This window comes from Ovis canadensis, chromosome 3, assembly GCF_042477335.2.
Source record: "Ovis canadensis isolate MfBH-ARS-UI-01 breed Bighorn chromosome 3, ARS-UI_OviCan_v2, whole genome shotgun sequence".
Lineage (NCBI taxonomy): Eukaryota > Metazoa > Chordata > Mammalia > Artiodactyla > Bovidae > Ovis > Ovis canadensis.
In genome coordinates, this window is record NC_091247.1 from 2,429,741 (window position 1) to 2,443,856 (window position 14,116).

Consider the following 14,116-nt stretch of genomic DNA (forward strand, 5'->3'; position numbering starts at 1 on the left):
GAGGTGCCCTGGCGGGAGACATATCAGGGCCACAGGCTCAGGCCGGGGGCGTTGAAGGGGGACTGGACCCAGACTCGGAACCAGGGAGGGCTTCTTGTAGGAGGTGACAGACGAGCCAAGACCTGAAGGATGACCGAAGATTCGACAGGGGCCGGGACGCCTGGAGGGAATGTGCGTGGTGGGAGAGTGAGCTCAGGCCGGCAGGGAGGGAGGCGAGAAGCCAGGCGCCCCGGAAGGGAGGGTTTCCATGAACACCGGAAGGTCTCAGGAGGACTATCAAGCGTGAGGGTCAGACTCTTCCGGGCACAGCCGGGCAGAGGGGCGAGGAGAGGGGCCCCTGCCCTTGGGCAGCTTTGGCAGGCGGGGCATTAACTGGTTAGACTGTTGCCCCAGGCCTGGGTTCCCCATCTGAGAAAGGAGAGCCAGGGCTTGGCTATTTCTGCCACTGTTTCTGATGAAGGTGCCTTTTTTTCCTTTAACTTGATACATTTTTTTTGGCCATGGTGCCTGGTATTTGAGATCTTAGCTCCCCCACTGGGGATCAAACTCACGCCCCCTGCAGCGGAAGTACAGAGTCTTAGTCGCTGGACGGCCAGGGAAGTCCTGAAGGTGCCTTTCTCGTATGACTGGATCTTTGCACGTCTCCATCTTGGTGTGTTTCATTAAGAGCACCTTTGTTCTCGGTCTGCCCCGTGAGGACAGGGCCTCAGCCTGCCCACCGTGGTGCCCTCAGAGCCCTCCCAGCCCAGGGTGCGCACCCAGGAGGGCTTGGCAGGTGTTTGTTGACCGACTGACTGACCAGCCTTGTCCTTGCTCACAGCCGGGCCATTCTCCAAGAGGTGCTGGAGGCCGACCTGAGCGATGACGCCTTCCCCTTCTCCACCCACAAGCTGGTGAGAGCCGCCGGGCACCTGGTAGGTAGCAGCGGCTCACAGGCCCCGGGCTGGGGGCAGGGAGCAGCCACGACGTGCTCCGGGGACAGACCAGGGCGGGAGTCTCGTGCCCTTGGGCGGGGCTCTGGAGCTCCTGGGCCCGGCTTCCCTGCAGTAAAGTGGGGGTCCAGACAGCCATGCCCACCGGCTTTTAGGGCCTCAGAGGAGGAGCGGGGTCCAAGTCAATGCCTGGCACACACTTGGGGGCCGGTCCCAAGCTTCTGTCTTGGCCTTGCTGCCTGTGCGGCTGCCCCTCATGTCCACTTCTCAGGTGTGGGGCACACCCTCCAGGGTCAGCGTGTTTCCTGTGCCTCCTTGCGTGGCTCGGGGCTAGGGACAGTGGTCAGTTCTGCTGCTCCGGAGGCCTGAGTGTCCTGAGCCTGTCCAGGTCTTCCTGGACTGTCCCCCCTCCCCTGGCACTGTGGGAGGGGGCAGGGACTGCTTGGGGTGCCCTTCCAGGCCCCTGGGCAGCACCTTTGCCTGTCTCCCAGCCCAGAAAGTCGGGTCCCAGGGCCGGAAGCTTCTGAGACTGTGGGCGGCTCCAGCAGACCCGCCGTCCTCCGGGACCCTGGGCCAGGTCCCGGGTCCAGCTCTGGTCAGCCCGTCCTACTCCTGGGCTTCGGTTTCCTTTTTGGAAAATAAGTGTCACGATTTCCACTCTGACTTCTTGGGGCCGAGGTGAGGAACAGGCGGTCAAAGTAACATCAGCCACTGTCGGCCAAGGGCTCGCATGGCTCCGGCTTCATCCTCCCGGCAGCGTGGAAGGTTCTGTCAAGGCTTCTGAGCCCTGAGCGATCCACGATGTCGTGGAGCAGATATTCGGGGCGGGGGGCTTAGCAGCGTATGGAGCAGCAGGCCTGGCCTGCAGCCCCTGGACTCCAGGAGCACCCCAGACGTGACAACCCGAAGCGTGTCCAGGCGTGACGACACGTCCCCAGGGCAGGAGCCCCGTGGGGACTGCACTGCTGTGAGGCTGCCCTGTTAGCAGGCGCGCGGTCACCCTGGATGTGGTTGCGGCCACGTGTGTTGAACAAGGGCTCCCAGCAGTCCCTGATGTAGGAAATGTTACCGCCAGGACAGGTGCTTCCCCAGCCTGAGCTCAGAGAAGTCGGATGGACTGCCCAGTGCCCCCCCAGCTAACGGGACATAGAAAACCTCATGACTATGTGTCAATAACACAGACAAGGCTGTAAAGGGGGGGGGGGCCTGGACAAACAGCCGGATTTGAGGGCACCCCTGCTTTTACTCTCGTCGTGTTCATCTGGGGAGGCGCCGAGGAAGGTCCCAGATCCTGGCCTGCAGAGGGGCGGGAGGTCACGCAGTCTGGGTCCTGTTAGCAAGTAAACAGTGTCTCGCTGACGTCAGCAAGGAGGCTGCCAGGAGGAGGCAGATAAAGGCGGCTCTGCTCTGCCTGCGCTCTCGGAGGCCGCGCTGGGGCAGGAAGCGGGGCTGTCTCTGTCTCGCTCGCTTCCTGCCTCCTTGGTGCAGCGCTGCCTGCCGGGACCAGAGAGGGTGTGCGTCTTGAGAGCACAGCACAGCTCCACCCAGGCCGCTGTGGCCGCTGGCCTGCCCTGAGGGCAGCTCGGGCCCTCTCGGTCCCCCCAGGGTGGTGGTCTGTGCAGTGCCCCCCAGTCAGGAGTAGGGGTTCTGACTTGTGATGTGGCGCAGGGGGCAGCTGGCGTGGCTCGGCCTGTGTGTGGTTCGGGGATTTATGTGGAAGAGGAGCAGGTGGGAAGGCCGCCCCTCCAGCTGAGGGCCACTCCAGGGAGGCGCCGGGGACTTGGGCTGGGACGATGGGCTCCAGCTGCCTCCCCACACCCACCCCGGGGGGCGGGGGCGGCCCTCCCTGGCCCTGGCTGCCTCCCCAGGCCTGGCCCATGGCTGTCTGGCTGCACCTTGGCCTCTGGGGCCTGGGAGCTGGGCTGGGCCAGGGCGCGGGCCAGGAGAAGCAGAGGCCAGACTGCAGGGTGAAGCCTGGCCTGGGACGACAGGCACAAGTGGGGGCCACGGGGTGCTCGGGGCAGAAGTGGGGCGCAGGAAGGCCGCAGGCTGCTTCTCTCCGCTGCACCGTCCCCCCGCCCCACAGCTGGCTCAGCGGTTCTGTGGCAACCACTGCGTTGCTTGCCCCTGTTTCCAGCTGCTGTGCAGGGCCTGGGTGCAGAGCTCATCCTGGCATGACCCCTTTGGGTGCCCCCTTTGACCCCGCTGAGCCGGCCCTTTCTCGCCGGCCACAGAGTCTGGCTGAAGAGTTGATGGGCCTCAGTGTTTCACTGTAAATACTGGGAACATTCTTAAGACAAGAGCAAGTTAACAAAAACTCCTCCGGTCGCACTGGAGAGAAAGCCCGAGGTGAACAGAGTTTCCTTCCGCCTTCTGTTGCTTCTCTACCTGTAAATCCTAAACCAGAAGCAGGATCATCCCAAACTGTGGACAGTTCGTGCGCTCGGCTTCTCTCGGGACGTTGTTGGGATGGTTTTCTTGTTCCTTGAAATACCGCCTGAGTTTGAAATACTGCTTTACCCACTCCAACACCGTACGCGGGACACTTGGTTGGGCCACTTCTTTGCCTTGGAATTGCTCTGTGACGGGCTTCCCATGATGGCGGGCCCGTTATGACTTTGATTATTGACCCTGGACATGTAGCTCAGAACCAGGACCGAGAAGCAGAGGTGTCCCAGGGTCACGGCCCCAGCCTTCCGGGCCGTGCAGCAGCCCTGCAGTATTTTCTGCCTCCCCTTTGGGGGAGGACAGGAGAGACACTGTCCAAGTGCGGCCCAGGCTACCAGCTCACACTCGGCCGGCATGGATGCCCAGCTGAGTTCTGGCATTCCCTTCTAAACCTCAGGGTCTGTCCCAGTGCTGAGCCGCAGCTGCCCCTGGAGTTAGTTCCAGGCATGTTGGCTGGAAGCCTACCACATCGGGGGCTGGTGGGGCTCACAGCCTGGCTGGGCTTGGGGGCGGGAAGGACGCTGCAGCCCCAGCCCAGCCTGCACGGGCCCCGAGGCCTGGGCGGAGAGAGGCCACAGCCCCGACCGCGAGCCGACATAGAGTGAGGGGGTCCCGGGAACACGTGTATGGGAGGATTCCAGTCTTGCCTTAGCAACCGCACCTCCCCCTGAGGCCCCGCTGGTGTGGCTCTGGCTCCACAGTGTCGGTGTTATGACCTCGCAGTGGCCGGGGCCACAAGCTCCCAGACGGTCCCAGTGGGCGGCATGGAGGCCTCCCCGTCCACCGCCTGCACGAGGGCGCCCAGCAGGACACAGGCTGGGGGAGCTGGGCTGGCGGCTGCCCCGGCCCCGCCGAGGTGGCCTCACAGGCAGATGGGGAGCTGGGAGCCGGGTCGGCCCGGGATCTGGGGGTCCAGGGCACAGTCCCATCAGGGCCCAGCAGAGCTGGGGGCCAGCAGGCCTGGCCTCTGGTCCTACCCCGGGACCCCCTTTCTGGGGTCAGTTTCCCCATCTGTCACACAGCGTCTAGACAATGGCTGTCAGCATTTTTGAGCCATCCTGGAAGTCTGTCCAGACGTCCTGAGCACTCTGGAACCAGGGGGAATTTCATGTTCTCCTAAATAATATCAACATGTGTTGACACCAGTTCCATCAATGTTGAGATGCTGGGGCTGGAGTTCAGGGCCAAGTCTTTATGGGAGATAATTGGTCACCAGCCAACCAGCTGCGGGAGAGGAATGTGTGTGTCTGAGTCATCGGCCAGACCTCCGGGTCACAAGGGACGCGCGGGACGATGAGGGTCAGAGCCCAGAACCACAGATCCCGCCCAAGGGTGGGTGAGCGGGACCCCGCTGCTGCCCGTGAAGACCCACCGTCACGGCAGGCGCGTGGTGGGCGACCGTGGCTGAGCAGTCCCGCCAGTCGCGCCCTGTCCTGAGCAGAGCAGCACCGCTGTTTTGCAGCAATTCTGAGATGCTTGGCCGGGCCCCAGGCTTCCAAGATCCTTGCATTCCTGTTGGAAGAACAGGGCGGGAGCTGTCCCCTCGGCTGCCAGCTGACCAGACGTCCTCAAGGCCGGTGAGGTTTCCAGTGTAGGTCTGCTCCCAGCCTGGTTCTCAGGGAAGACACTGTGTCCCCGAGCCTCAGCCGAGGACGGGGGCCCCCCTGGAAAGCAGCAGGTGCTGGGCTAGAAGCTCATCATGAGGCCACGTGATAAAGCAATTTTCTTCTGAAAATTAATTTCGGGTCAAAAGGAAATTGCATTTCTTTTCCTGACTGTGTGTGTCTCACTGTTCAGATTCCATTAGTCCAGGGTGGGCTGTTCATCCCCCCTGCATGCCTCGTACAGAGGCGGGAGGCCCGCACCTTCATGAAGCCTGGGTTTGCCAACTGGGTTTTGCCCGAAAAGTTGCTTTGCACAAGTCGTGCAAATTCACCACCGCCCTGGAGAGACGGGAGTGTGTAGTCGAGAAAGACGTGGTAGCCAAGGCCACTCACTATGCAGGGTTCTCTCGTGGGGACGGTGACAGCTTCTTGCCGTCAAACTGTAAGGACGGGGTGTGGCTGGAACGAGCGTGCTTCAGAGATTCGAGGTTCCTCCAGGGCAGAACCTTTCTCTGCAGGGATATCTGACCCTCGGTCCCTGCCCGTCTGTAGGCGCAGGTGGGGTCTTTCTGGGGGTGCCCCATATTGTTTACCTGCTGATCCTCAGAGATGGCCACGTTTGTAGAGTGTGGTTTGAGCATCACACCTTTTTTTCGAAAGATGTATCTACTGAGTTATTGTCTGTGCTGGGTCTTCGTTGCTGTGTGCAGGCTTTCTCTAGCTGTGATGAGCGGGGGCGCCTCTCCAGTTGCGGGACGCCATCCCTGCAGCGGCTGCTCGCGCTGGAGCACAGGCTCCAAGGCGCACAGGCTCTGTTGCTCTGCGGCACGTGGAATCCTCCTGGACAGGGGATGAACCCGTGTCCCCTGGATTGGCAAGCAGATCTTTAACCTCTGGACCACCAGGGAAGTCCCCCCCCCACTTTTACTTATTATTATTCTTGGGAAATTGGTTTCCAGTCGCTGTGCCCTACCACCTTTACCACCTTCAGGAACATCACCACCACCACCATTATCCTCACTAACCACCACCATCACCACCAGCACTGCCATCACCTCCACCATCACCAGAACCACCTTCACCGGAACCACCAGCATGCCTGCACGCTAGCCCTCTGGATCAGACTGCAGGGAGAAGACACACACTGACACAGAAGGACGTTTTTGGAGTCAAGGGTGTCTTGGGTTGTTTAGAGGATTTGAAAAATGAAGCTCTTTTAAGCCGTACCACCAGCTGAATTCCCCACTCTTCTGTGGGTCCCAGGCTGCACGTGCTCAGACCCCTGTCTATCCCTTGCCTGGGGGGGCCCGAGGATCCTCATTTATTTAAAGGGATGACTAAGTTTGGATGACGTGCCTGGTGAGTCAGGGGTGCTGTTACACAACCCAGCTCCCCGGAAGCATGTGAGACATCCGTGAGCTGATGTGATGTGAGGCGGTTGGGCACACTGGCTTGTGCATGGTGTCTGTGGACACATCTGCTCAAGCCCTCTGTGGTGTCTGCCCAGAGAGGCGGCCCCAGGCTGGTTCTGTTGTCACCCGTGGCCAGAGCACCCATCCCACGGGAGCCACATGGGCTGTCCTCCCAGGGGCGCCCACGTGGCCTGTGATCCAAGCCAGGATGGGGACCCAGCACCACCCCCCCATATCACCCCCTCCGTTCCCGTGCCCCCCATGGAGAGCTGGCAGGAATTTCAGGAGGCCCCCAAATCCATCTTGCTGAAACCTGAGTGTATTCACTGCCCCCAGAATAATCCAGTGACTCAGTGAGGGTAGGGCGGGAGTGGGGAACGCTGACGGCGTGGATCGCCTGCTCTGACTCACTGGCTGTGAGTCCTCTGAGTGTGCTGGGAAGTGCTCCCTTCAGCTTGTGAGACCTGATGGCTAAAGCTGGAGGAAAATTGGCAGCTGGTGGTTAAACCACTGGTAGCTTGAAATCAACCGTGGTAGGACTGTTCACCCCGCAGAAAGGGGTAAAGGCTGCGAAACAACCCCTGCCTCCCGACAGCTGGTTGTCAAGCATCTTCCAGGACATCACGGGGCTTCGGGCAGGTGGCCTGACCTCCCTGAGCTCCAGCTTCCTCATCTGTAAAATGCGCGTGCCAGCGGCACCCGCCTCGCCAGGCAGCCAGGGGCCCTAGGCTGACAGTTTTGTTGACTGCGCCCAAGGCTCTGTGAACCCTATTCCCACCCAGGACTTGCGGAAGCAGACTCAGAGGGATGTCAGTCAACGGGGATGCGACGTCTGTGACTCAGGTTTAAACCTTGTGGGAATGTGGCACCCCAGCCCACACTCTCAGCCACCAGGGCGCCTGCTCTGGGGGGCGGCTGGCCCTTACTGCCCCATGACAGGTGTGAATGCCAGGACGGCCGAGCAGCGCCCTGAAGAGGACTGAGGAGGGTCCAGATCCTGGGGTGATGTGGGGGCCCCCGGGGATGCTGGAACACAGGCGTTTGTGAAAAGCGTGGCTAGAAGCTTCGTCTTGCCGGGTTTGCCACCTTTGTCTGGGGCAGGTGACCCCGTGTGGAATGACAGACTTTACTGACCACCCACTGTGTGCAGAGCCCGGGGGCTGGAGGTGCTCAGAGGCATCTGATTCTCGTGTTCCGGATTCCAACCGTGTCCTTACAAGGCAGATAAGCTTTAAGCCTGCTGCAGCCGAGGCCGATGCGGACACAGCTCTGTCCGTGTGGGGAGAGCTCTCCCTCACCGCGCCTTGCTGACCATCTCAGGTGCCACCTGAAATGAAATAGGTGACGGGCAGAGGGGGAGAATCCTCTCTCACCACAGGAGACCCGTAGCATCCCACGTTAACTCCCTCCAGGGCCTTGCAGGTCCTGGGTGGAGGGGTCTGAAACCCAGAATCTTCCTGAAGGAGACATTGTTATCGTTCAGTCACTAAGTCGTGTCCGACCCTTTGCGGCTCCATGGACCGCAGCACGCCAGGCTCCCTTGTCCTTTACTAACTCCTGGAGTTTTCTCAGATTCATGTCCATTAAGTCCACGATGCTATCTAATCATCTCATCCTCTGCCACCCTCTTCTTTGGCCTTCAACCTTTCCCAGCCTCAGGGTCTTTTCCAGTGAGTCGGCTCTTTGCATCAGGTGGCCGAAGTACTGGAGCTTCAGCTTCAGCATCAGTCCCTCCAGTGAGGAGAGGGTCTCTGAGCGAATTCAGACTGGAGAAGAGCCGCACAGCAGGAGTGCTGCTCAGGGAGACGTTTGGGGCTTGACGGGTCTGCCTCCCCACCCCCAGCATGGCCCCTTTCCATCGAGGGGTCCCATCGGGTCTCCGCTCCCCAGCCCAGGACTCTGAGCCTCGCAGGGGGCTCCTGCTAGCTTCAGAAGCAGTTCCTTCCTCTGTGGGTCACCCGGCAGAACCACGCCAGCCGCTGGAAAGATGGGCCCCGGCCAAGCCCTGGCGATTCCTGAGTGGTCACCGAGCTGAGCCAAGCAGAGAAGGACACTGCTCCCAGCGGGACCTCACACAAGACCCTGCTCCGGCTGCTTATTGTCTGCTGCTTCCCGGGAGGTGCAAGACCAGACCAGCTCCCCGTTCCACCCTTCGGCTCTTTTGCACATGCACCCGGGCGTGGGATTGCTGGACATATGGAAGTTCTATTTTTGGTTTTTCGAGGAATCACCATACTGTTTTTCCTAACAGTTGCACCATTTTGCATTCCCCCAACTGCGCCCAAGGGTTCCAATTCCTTCATATTCCTGCCAACGCTGATTATTTTCTGTTTTCTTCGAAATGCTAATGGCTTAGAAGTCATATCTCATTGTGGTTTTGATCGACGTTTCTCTACTGCTTAGTGACGTTGACCATCTTTTCACATGCTTGTTGGCCATTCGTAGATTTTTGGTGAAATCAGTTCTCAGTTCATTTCTTAATCGGGTTGCTTCGTCTTTGTTGAATTGCAGTGTTCTTTATATATTCTGGATGTTAACCCCTTACCAGCTACATGACTTTTGAATGCTTTCTCCCATTCTGCAGGTTAACTTCTCACTGCTGTTGTATCCTTTGAAGCACAGAGGTTTTTACACTTGCTGGAGTCCCATCTAGCTCTTTCTGCTCTTCGTTGCCTTTGCCTCTGGTGTCGTATCTGGGAAATCACTGCCGAGTCCAGAGTCATGGAGCTCGCCTCTGTGCTGTCCCCTAGGGCGTTCACAGTCTGCAGGCTCACGCCTGGGCTCTAATTCGGTTTGAGTTAGGGCGTGTATATCGTGTGCGTGGTATATGAGAAGGCTCAGTTAGCCTATCGTTGTCCTTTCCCCATGGAGTAGTCACAGCAAGCTTGCGTGGGTGCACACTCAGTCATGTCTGACTCTCTGCGGCCCCATGGACTGCAGCATGTCACGCTCCAATATCCGTGGGATTTTTCCCAGGCAAGAAGAGTGGAGTGGGTTGCTGTCTCTTCCTCCAGGGGGTCTTGCCCACGCAGGGACTGAACCTGCGTTTCCTGAACTGGCGGGCAGATTCTTTACTGCTGAGCTGCCGGGGACATCCCAATGGTCTTGGATCCCTTGTTCAAGGTCACTAGGCATTTACATGAGGGTTTATTTCTGGGCTTCGATTTTATGCCAGCAGTGCCCTATTTTGACTGTGGCAGCTTTGGAATAAGTTTTGAAATGAGGAAATGAGTCTTCTGCCTTGTTCTTTTCCAAGATTGTTTGCCTATTCGAGGTCACCCATGTAACTGTTAGGGTGAAATTTTCTATTTCTGCAAAAAACAAACAAACAAACAAACAAAAAGCCACTAGGATTTTGATAGAGATTGTATTGGACCTGTAGATCACTTTGGGTAATACTGGTATCTTGGTGATATGCAGTCTTCCAGTCCACAAATGAAAGAGTTGTCTCTCCATCTGTCTCTTTCATTTCCTTCGGCAGAGTGTTCTGCAGTTCTGAGCGTGCAGGCCTCTCACCTCCATGGTTAGGGTTTTTCCTCAGTATTTTATTCTTTCTGCTGTGACTGTACATGGAAGTTTTTCTGATTTCCTTTTCAGATGGTCTGTTGTTAGAGTACGGAAATGCAGCTGATTTCTGAGTGTTGAGTTTGTGCCCTGCAACCTTGCTGATTTGGCTTGTTGCTTCTAACAGTATCAGGGAAGTCCTGGGGGTCATAAAAGAGTTTAAACAAAAGCTACTTTAAGGCCTTTCCTGATGATCTTCTGCATCTCCGTGGCCCAATGCACTGTCCGTGGTTCCCAGAGCAGGGCGGGGCTGTTTTGCAGAGGGTTTGCCTCAGTTTGGGGCTCGCTTTTAAAGCTGATCCAAGCTGATGCTGACTGGCACCAGGCACCTGCCCTCCATGAGCCTGATGCTCACCCCCATTTATCAGACGTGGGCACTGAGTCTGGGGGAGGACGACCCGTGGGTCAGGCTGATTCCGAGCCCGTGTTGCGGGTGCGCTCATTCTCAGCCTGTGTCCCCCTCAGAAGACCCCAGGGCTCGCCTAGATCCACAGCTTCAGGGGGAAGAGTGCACGGTGTCTCCAGAACCAGTGATGCTGGCAACTTAGAAAGTCTCTAGGAATCCCCAAGCCCTTCCCCTCACTTTGCCAGAAAGCAGAGCTTTGGCCCTCTGCACCTGTCTCCCCACTCCGTCCGGGAAGTATTTATTTAGCCCCCTGCGTGCCGGGCTTGCCCACAGGGCTGTAATGGAGAGCAGCCCAGAGAGCCCCCCAGCCTCGTTGGATTCCTGGGAGCTGGGGAAGGGGCCGGGTGGCTCCATCCCACCCCTGAATTCACTCAAGAACCTGGCTTAACTGAAGGAGGGTGTCTGACAAGACCCGCAGTCCTGGGCCCATTAATGGGTGAGCTTTGAAAATTATTTTTTTTCCTGTTTGAAATGAGATTGGCTTTGAGCCCCAAGCTCCTCTGTGGTCTGTCTAAAATTAGAACCCCGTTGACAAGGCAGTCTTTGTCAGGGGCCCACAGCTTGCACCAGGGGAGCAGGGAAACGTCAACAGTATGTTTTCTGTGTCAATTCTGAGTTTTTTGAGAGGCCCCGGGCAAATGGCAGCTCAGAGCAAATGTGTGCCTTTCAAAAGCTTTCTGAATCCAGCCCTCCTAGCGGCTGTGATTTCAAGTCATTTGGGAGAGCAGGCCAGCTCTCCGTCCACTGACCTTATCGCCGCAGGAGCTATCCGAGCCCTTTGGGCTCGGAGCAGTGATGGGATCGGGTCCTCTGCCTCCAGGAGCGCTGCAGCCTGCTGAGGCCTCCCTGTCCCTTCTGTGACCTGGACAGGGCCGTGCCCGGCCCCGCACACGGGGACACTGGACGTTCAAGGGTTTGCCCGCAGGCCGGAAGCAGCCACCAGGAGCTGGGTGTGCAAGCGACCTGGCACCAACCAGCCGGGCAGGAAAAGCCAGGCTGCCGGGCCAGGCATCGCCCATCCTGCTCACGGCCTCCACGTGGCTGCTGGCGCGGGACACAGGCTGACAGACACACTCGCCCGGAGACCAGCCGTCCCTGTGTTAGCACTGTGTGTACGCAGCCAGGCAGGCTGTCTCCGGAACCCGTTTCCGCATCATCTCCTAGAAAGTTTTTGCAGTGATGTCTACAAAGAGCAGGCCTGGGGATGCTCCATGAACAGCACTGTCCCTTCCATGGGGTTTGGGGGCCCACGGTCCCTTTCCTGGCCTGTGAACCCAGCCCTGGGCAATGCTTTTACGGTCCAGCATCAGCAGCCGGTCGGCAAGGCCCTCCCGGCCTCACCTGCCAGCCTTCTTGCCTGCCCCCGCCCCCACAACACCCGCAGCTGCTCCCGCTCCGTGCCTTTGCACTTGCTCTGCCGCTTGTCTGGAAGGCCCGTCCACAACAGCAAACCCCGCACAAGATCCCAGCGTGGCCTATGCCTGCCTCAGAGTCCTTCCGCCTGCCTGCCCCGGAGCCTGCTTGGGCGTCTGGCGGTGGCCTTCCAAGACTCAAGGCCTGGGGGGCAGAGGATGTGTCTGCCTCCAGATCCTAGCTCTTGGCCGAGGTCTGCTGGGGTGGGGGGTGACCAGGACACTCGCCCAACGTCCAGCTGCCCCCTCCCGCTGCCCTTGAATGCACTAAGCAGGCGACTCATGAGTCGTGTGGCTGACTCCTCATCCTTACTCGAGGACACCCCCTCAGCGCTTCCTAAGACAGGCAAAGCCAGGCTCCCGATCCCATTTAGAGGCCAAAGAGAGGCCAAGTGTCTTGCCCAAGGTCACCACAGTGATTGGACAGTGGCCCCCTAAAGAGATATCACCCCCGGGCTGGGAGCGGGACCTTGGAATCAGGCGCTGTGCTGATTCGATGCCGGTGAGGATCCCGGGGTGAGAGCACCCTGGTAAGGGGGGGCTCCGCCCAGCAGCCAGTGTCCTGATGAGAGGCAGGCGGGCACAGACACGGAGGAGACAGAGGCCAAGGCCAGCGTGACGCATCCAGGTCAGCAGAGCCTGGACCCCCAGGAGATGGAAGGGGCAGGAGGGACCCGCCCCAGAGCCTCCAGAGGAAGCACAGCCCTGCCCACACCCTGGTTTTGGACTTCAGGCCTTAGACTTGGCAGAGAGCTCACTTCCATGGTCCTCCACCCCTGGCTACCGAGGCCCCAGCAGACTCCTATAGTCAGGAGACGTCTCCTATAGGAGACGAGCTGTGGCCTGGGAACCGCGTGTCCACTTCCACTCCCAGTGGCAACATCTCTTCCTTTCACAGACTTCCCGAGTGCTCCTGAGGACTCTCGCCAGCAGGCCCCCTTTCTTGGTGGCCTGTGGCCTGGGCCCAGGTCTGGCTATTAGTGGTGGGAAGAGTCCACCCATTGGTGGCGGCTGGGCCTCCACCCCGGTCTGCGCCTGGCCCGGGTCTGAGCTATGCCTCGTCCCCAGGTCCGGGCCGTGAGGCTGTCCTTCGTGGGGGAGCTGGGCTGGGAGCTGCACGCCCCGAGGCCATCCTGCCTGCCCGTGTACCAGGCCCTGATGACCGCGGGGGCCAAGCACGGCCTCGTCAATGCCGGCTACCGGGCCATCGACTCCCTGAGCATCGAGAAAGGTGTGTGCTGGGCCTGGACCACAGGGGGGCTGCTGAGCCACACTCGCTGGAGGCTGTTGACCAGCCCCATGTGTCCCCGTGCTCCCTTCCTGCCATGCCGTGCCGCCCCATGCCCCCACACGGACTGTTTCCCCAAACCCCGTTCGCTGCCCTTGTACCAGGGCCTGGGGACGGTGCTGGCATCCCTGACCTCAGCACTCTTGGCAGGGGCGCAGGTATCTCCCAAGGGGAGGGGCCCAGAGCCAGACTTGGATTCAGCGCTGAGATTCCCAGAGAGAGCTGAAGACCATCAGAGCAGGAGGGGGGCCCTCCTAGCTGCCCGGCTCTCCACTGCCCTCTCCCCAGGGCCTCCAGCCTGATGGCAGAGATGCGTGTCGATGCTGCTGGGGGTGGTCTAACTCCAGGGCTCAGCCAGGGCACCTCCTGAGACTGAGGATGCTCCCAGCCCCCGGAAACCCCAGGTTATGGAGGGTCTAGGCTGAGGGTGTGACCGGGGGCGGGCATCCCCCAGGGCGCCTTCTGAAGTCCCCGCCCCCGCTGGACAGTGACCCGTGGCCTCCCCCACTCCAGGCTTCCGGCACTGGCACGCTGACCTCCGGGCTGATGACAGCCCCCTGGAGGCGGGCTTGGCCTTCACCTGCAAGCTCAAGTCCTCCGTCCCCTTCCTGGGGCGTGAGGCCCTGGAGAAGCAGCGGGCCGAGGGCCTCCGCCGGCGCCTGGTCGGCTTCACCCTGGACGAGTGAGTACTGCTGGGCCTGGGGGCCCCGGGAGCGGGGGGCGGCCGTGCAGACACGTGGGACGGTGCTTCTGGGCTCCGCTTGCCCCCGCAGGCCAGGCACCCTCTCCCGGAGCGCACACCGCAGCCCCCAACAGGAAGGAGACTGGGACCCGCGGGGCAGGGCTGGGTCCACAGCGGGCCCGACTCTGAAGCTGGGGCTGCAACTCAGATCCCATCAGGGCCAGGCAGGGGGCAAACTGGGCGCGGGCTGATGGCGGTTGACAGGGAGCGGACAGCGCAGCCCTCGGCAAACACAGGTTTCGTTTCCGCTTTATTGATTTTGGCTGCACCACGTGGCTTGCAGGACCTTAGTTCCCCACCTAGGGACT

At 59.9% G+C, this 14,116-nt stretch overlaps 1 protein-coding gene across 8 annotated transcripts in view; it reads left to right on the top strand.

Annotated features, from left to right (window-relative positions):
* SARDH (sarcosine dehydrogenase) overlaps positions 1–14,116 on the top strand; it is a 58,614-nt gene that overhangs the window by 40,210 nt on the left and 4,288 nt on the right. For all 8 annotated transcript variants that reach the window (XM_069579828.1, XM_069579833.1, XM_069579829.1 and 5 more), the window contains 3 exons: positions 821–914; positions 12,847–13,009; positions 13,580–13,748. In XM_069579828.1, the coding sequence (XP_069435929.1) occupies positions 821–914; positions 12,847–13,009; positions 13,580–13,748 (426 nt within the window). The remainder of the gene's footprint in view (positions 1–820; positions 915–12,846; positions 13,010–13,579; positions 13,749–14,116) is intronic.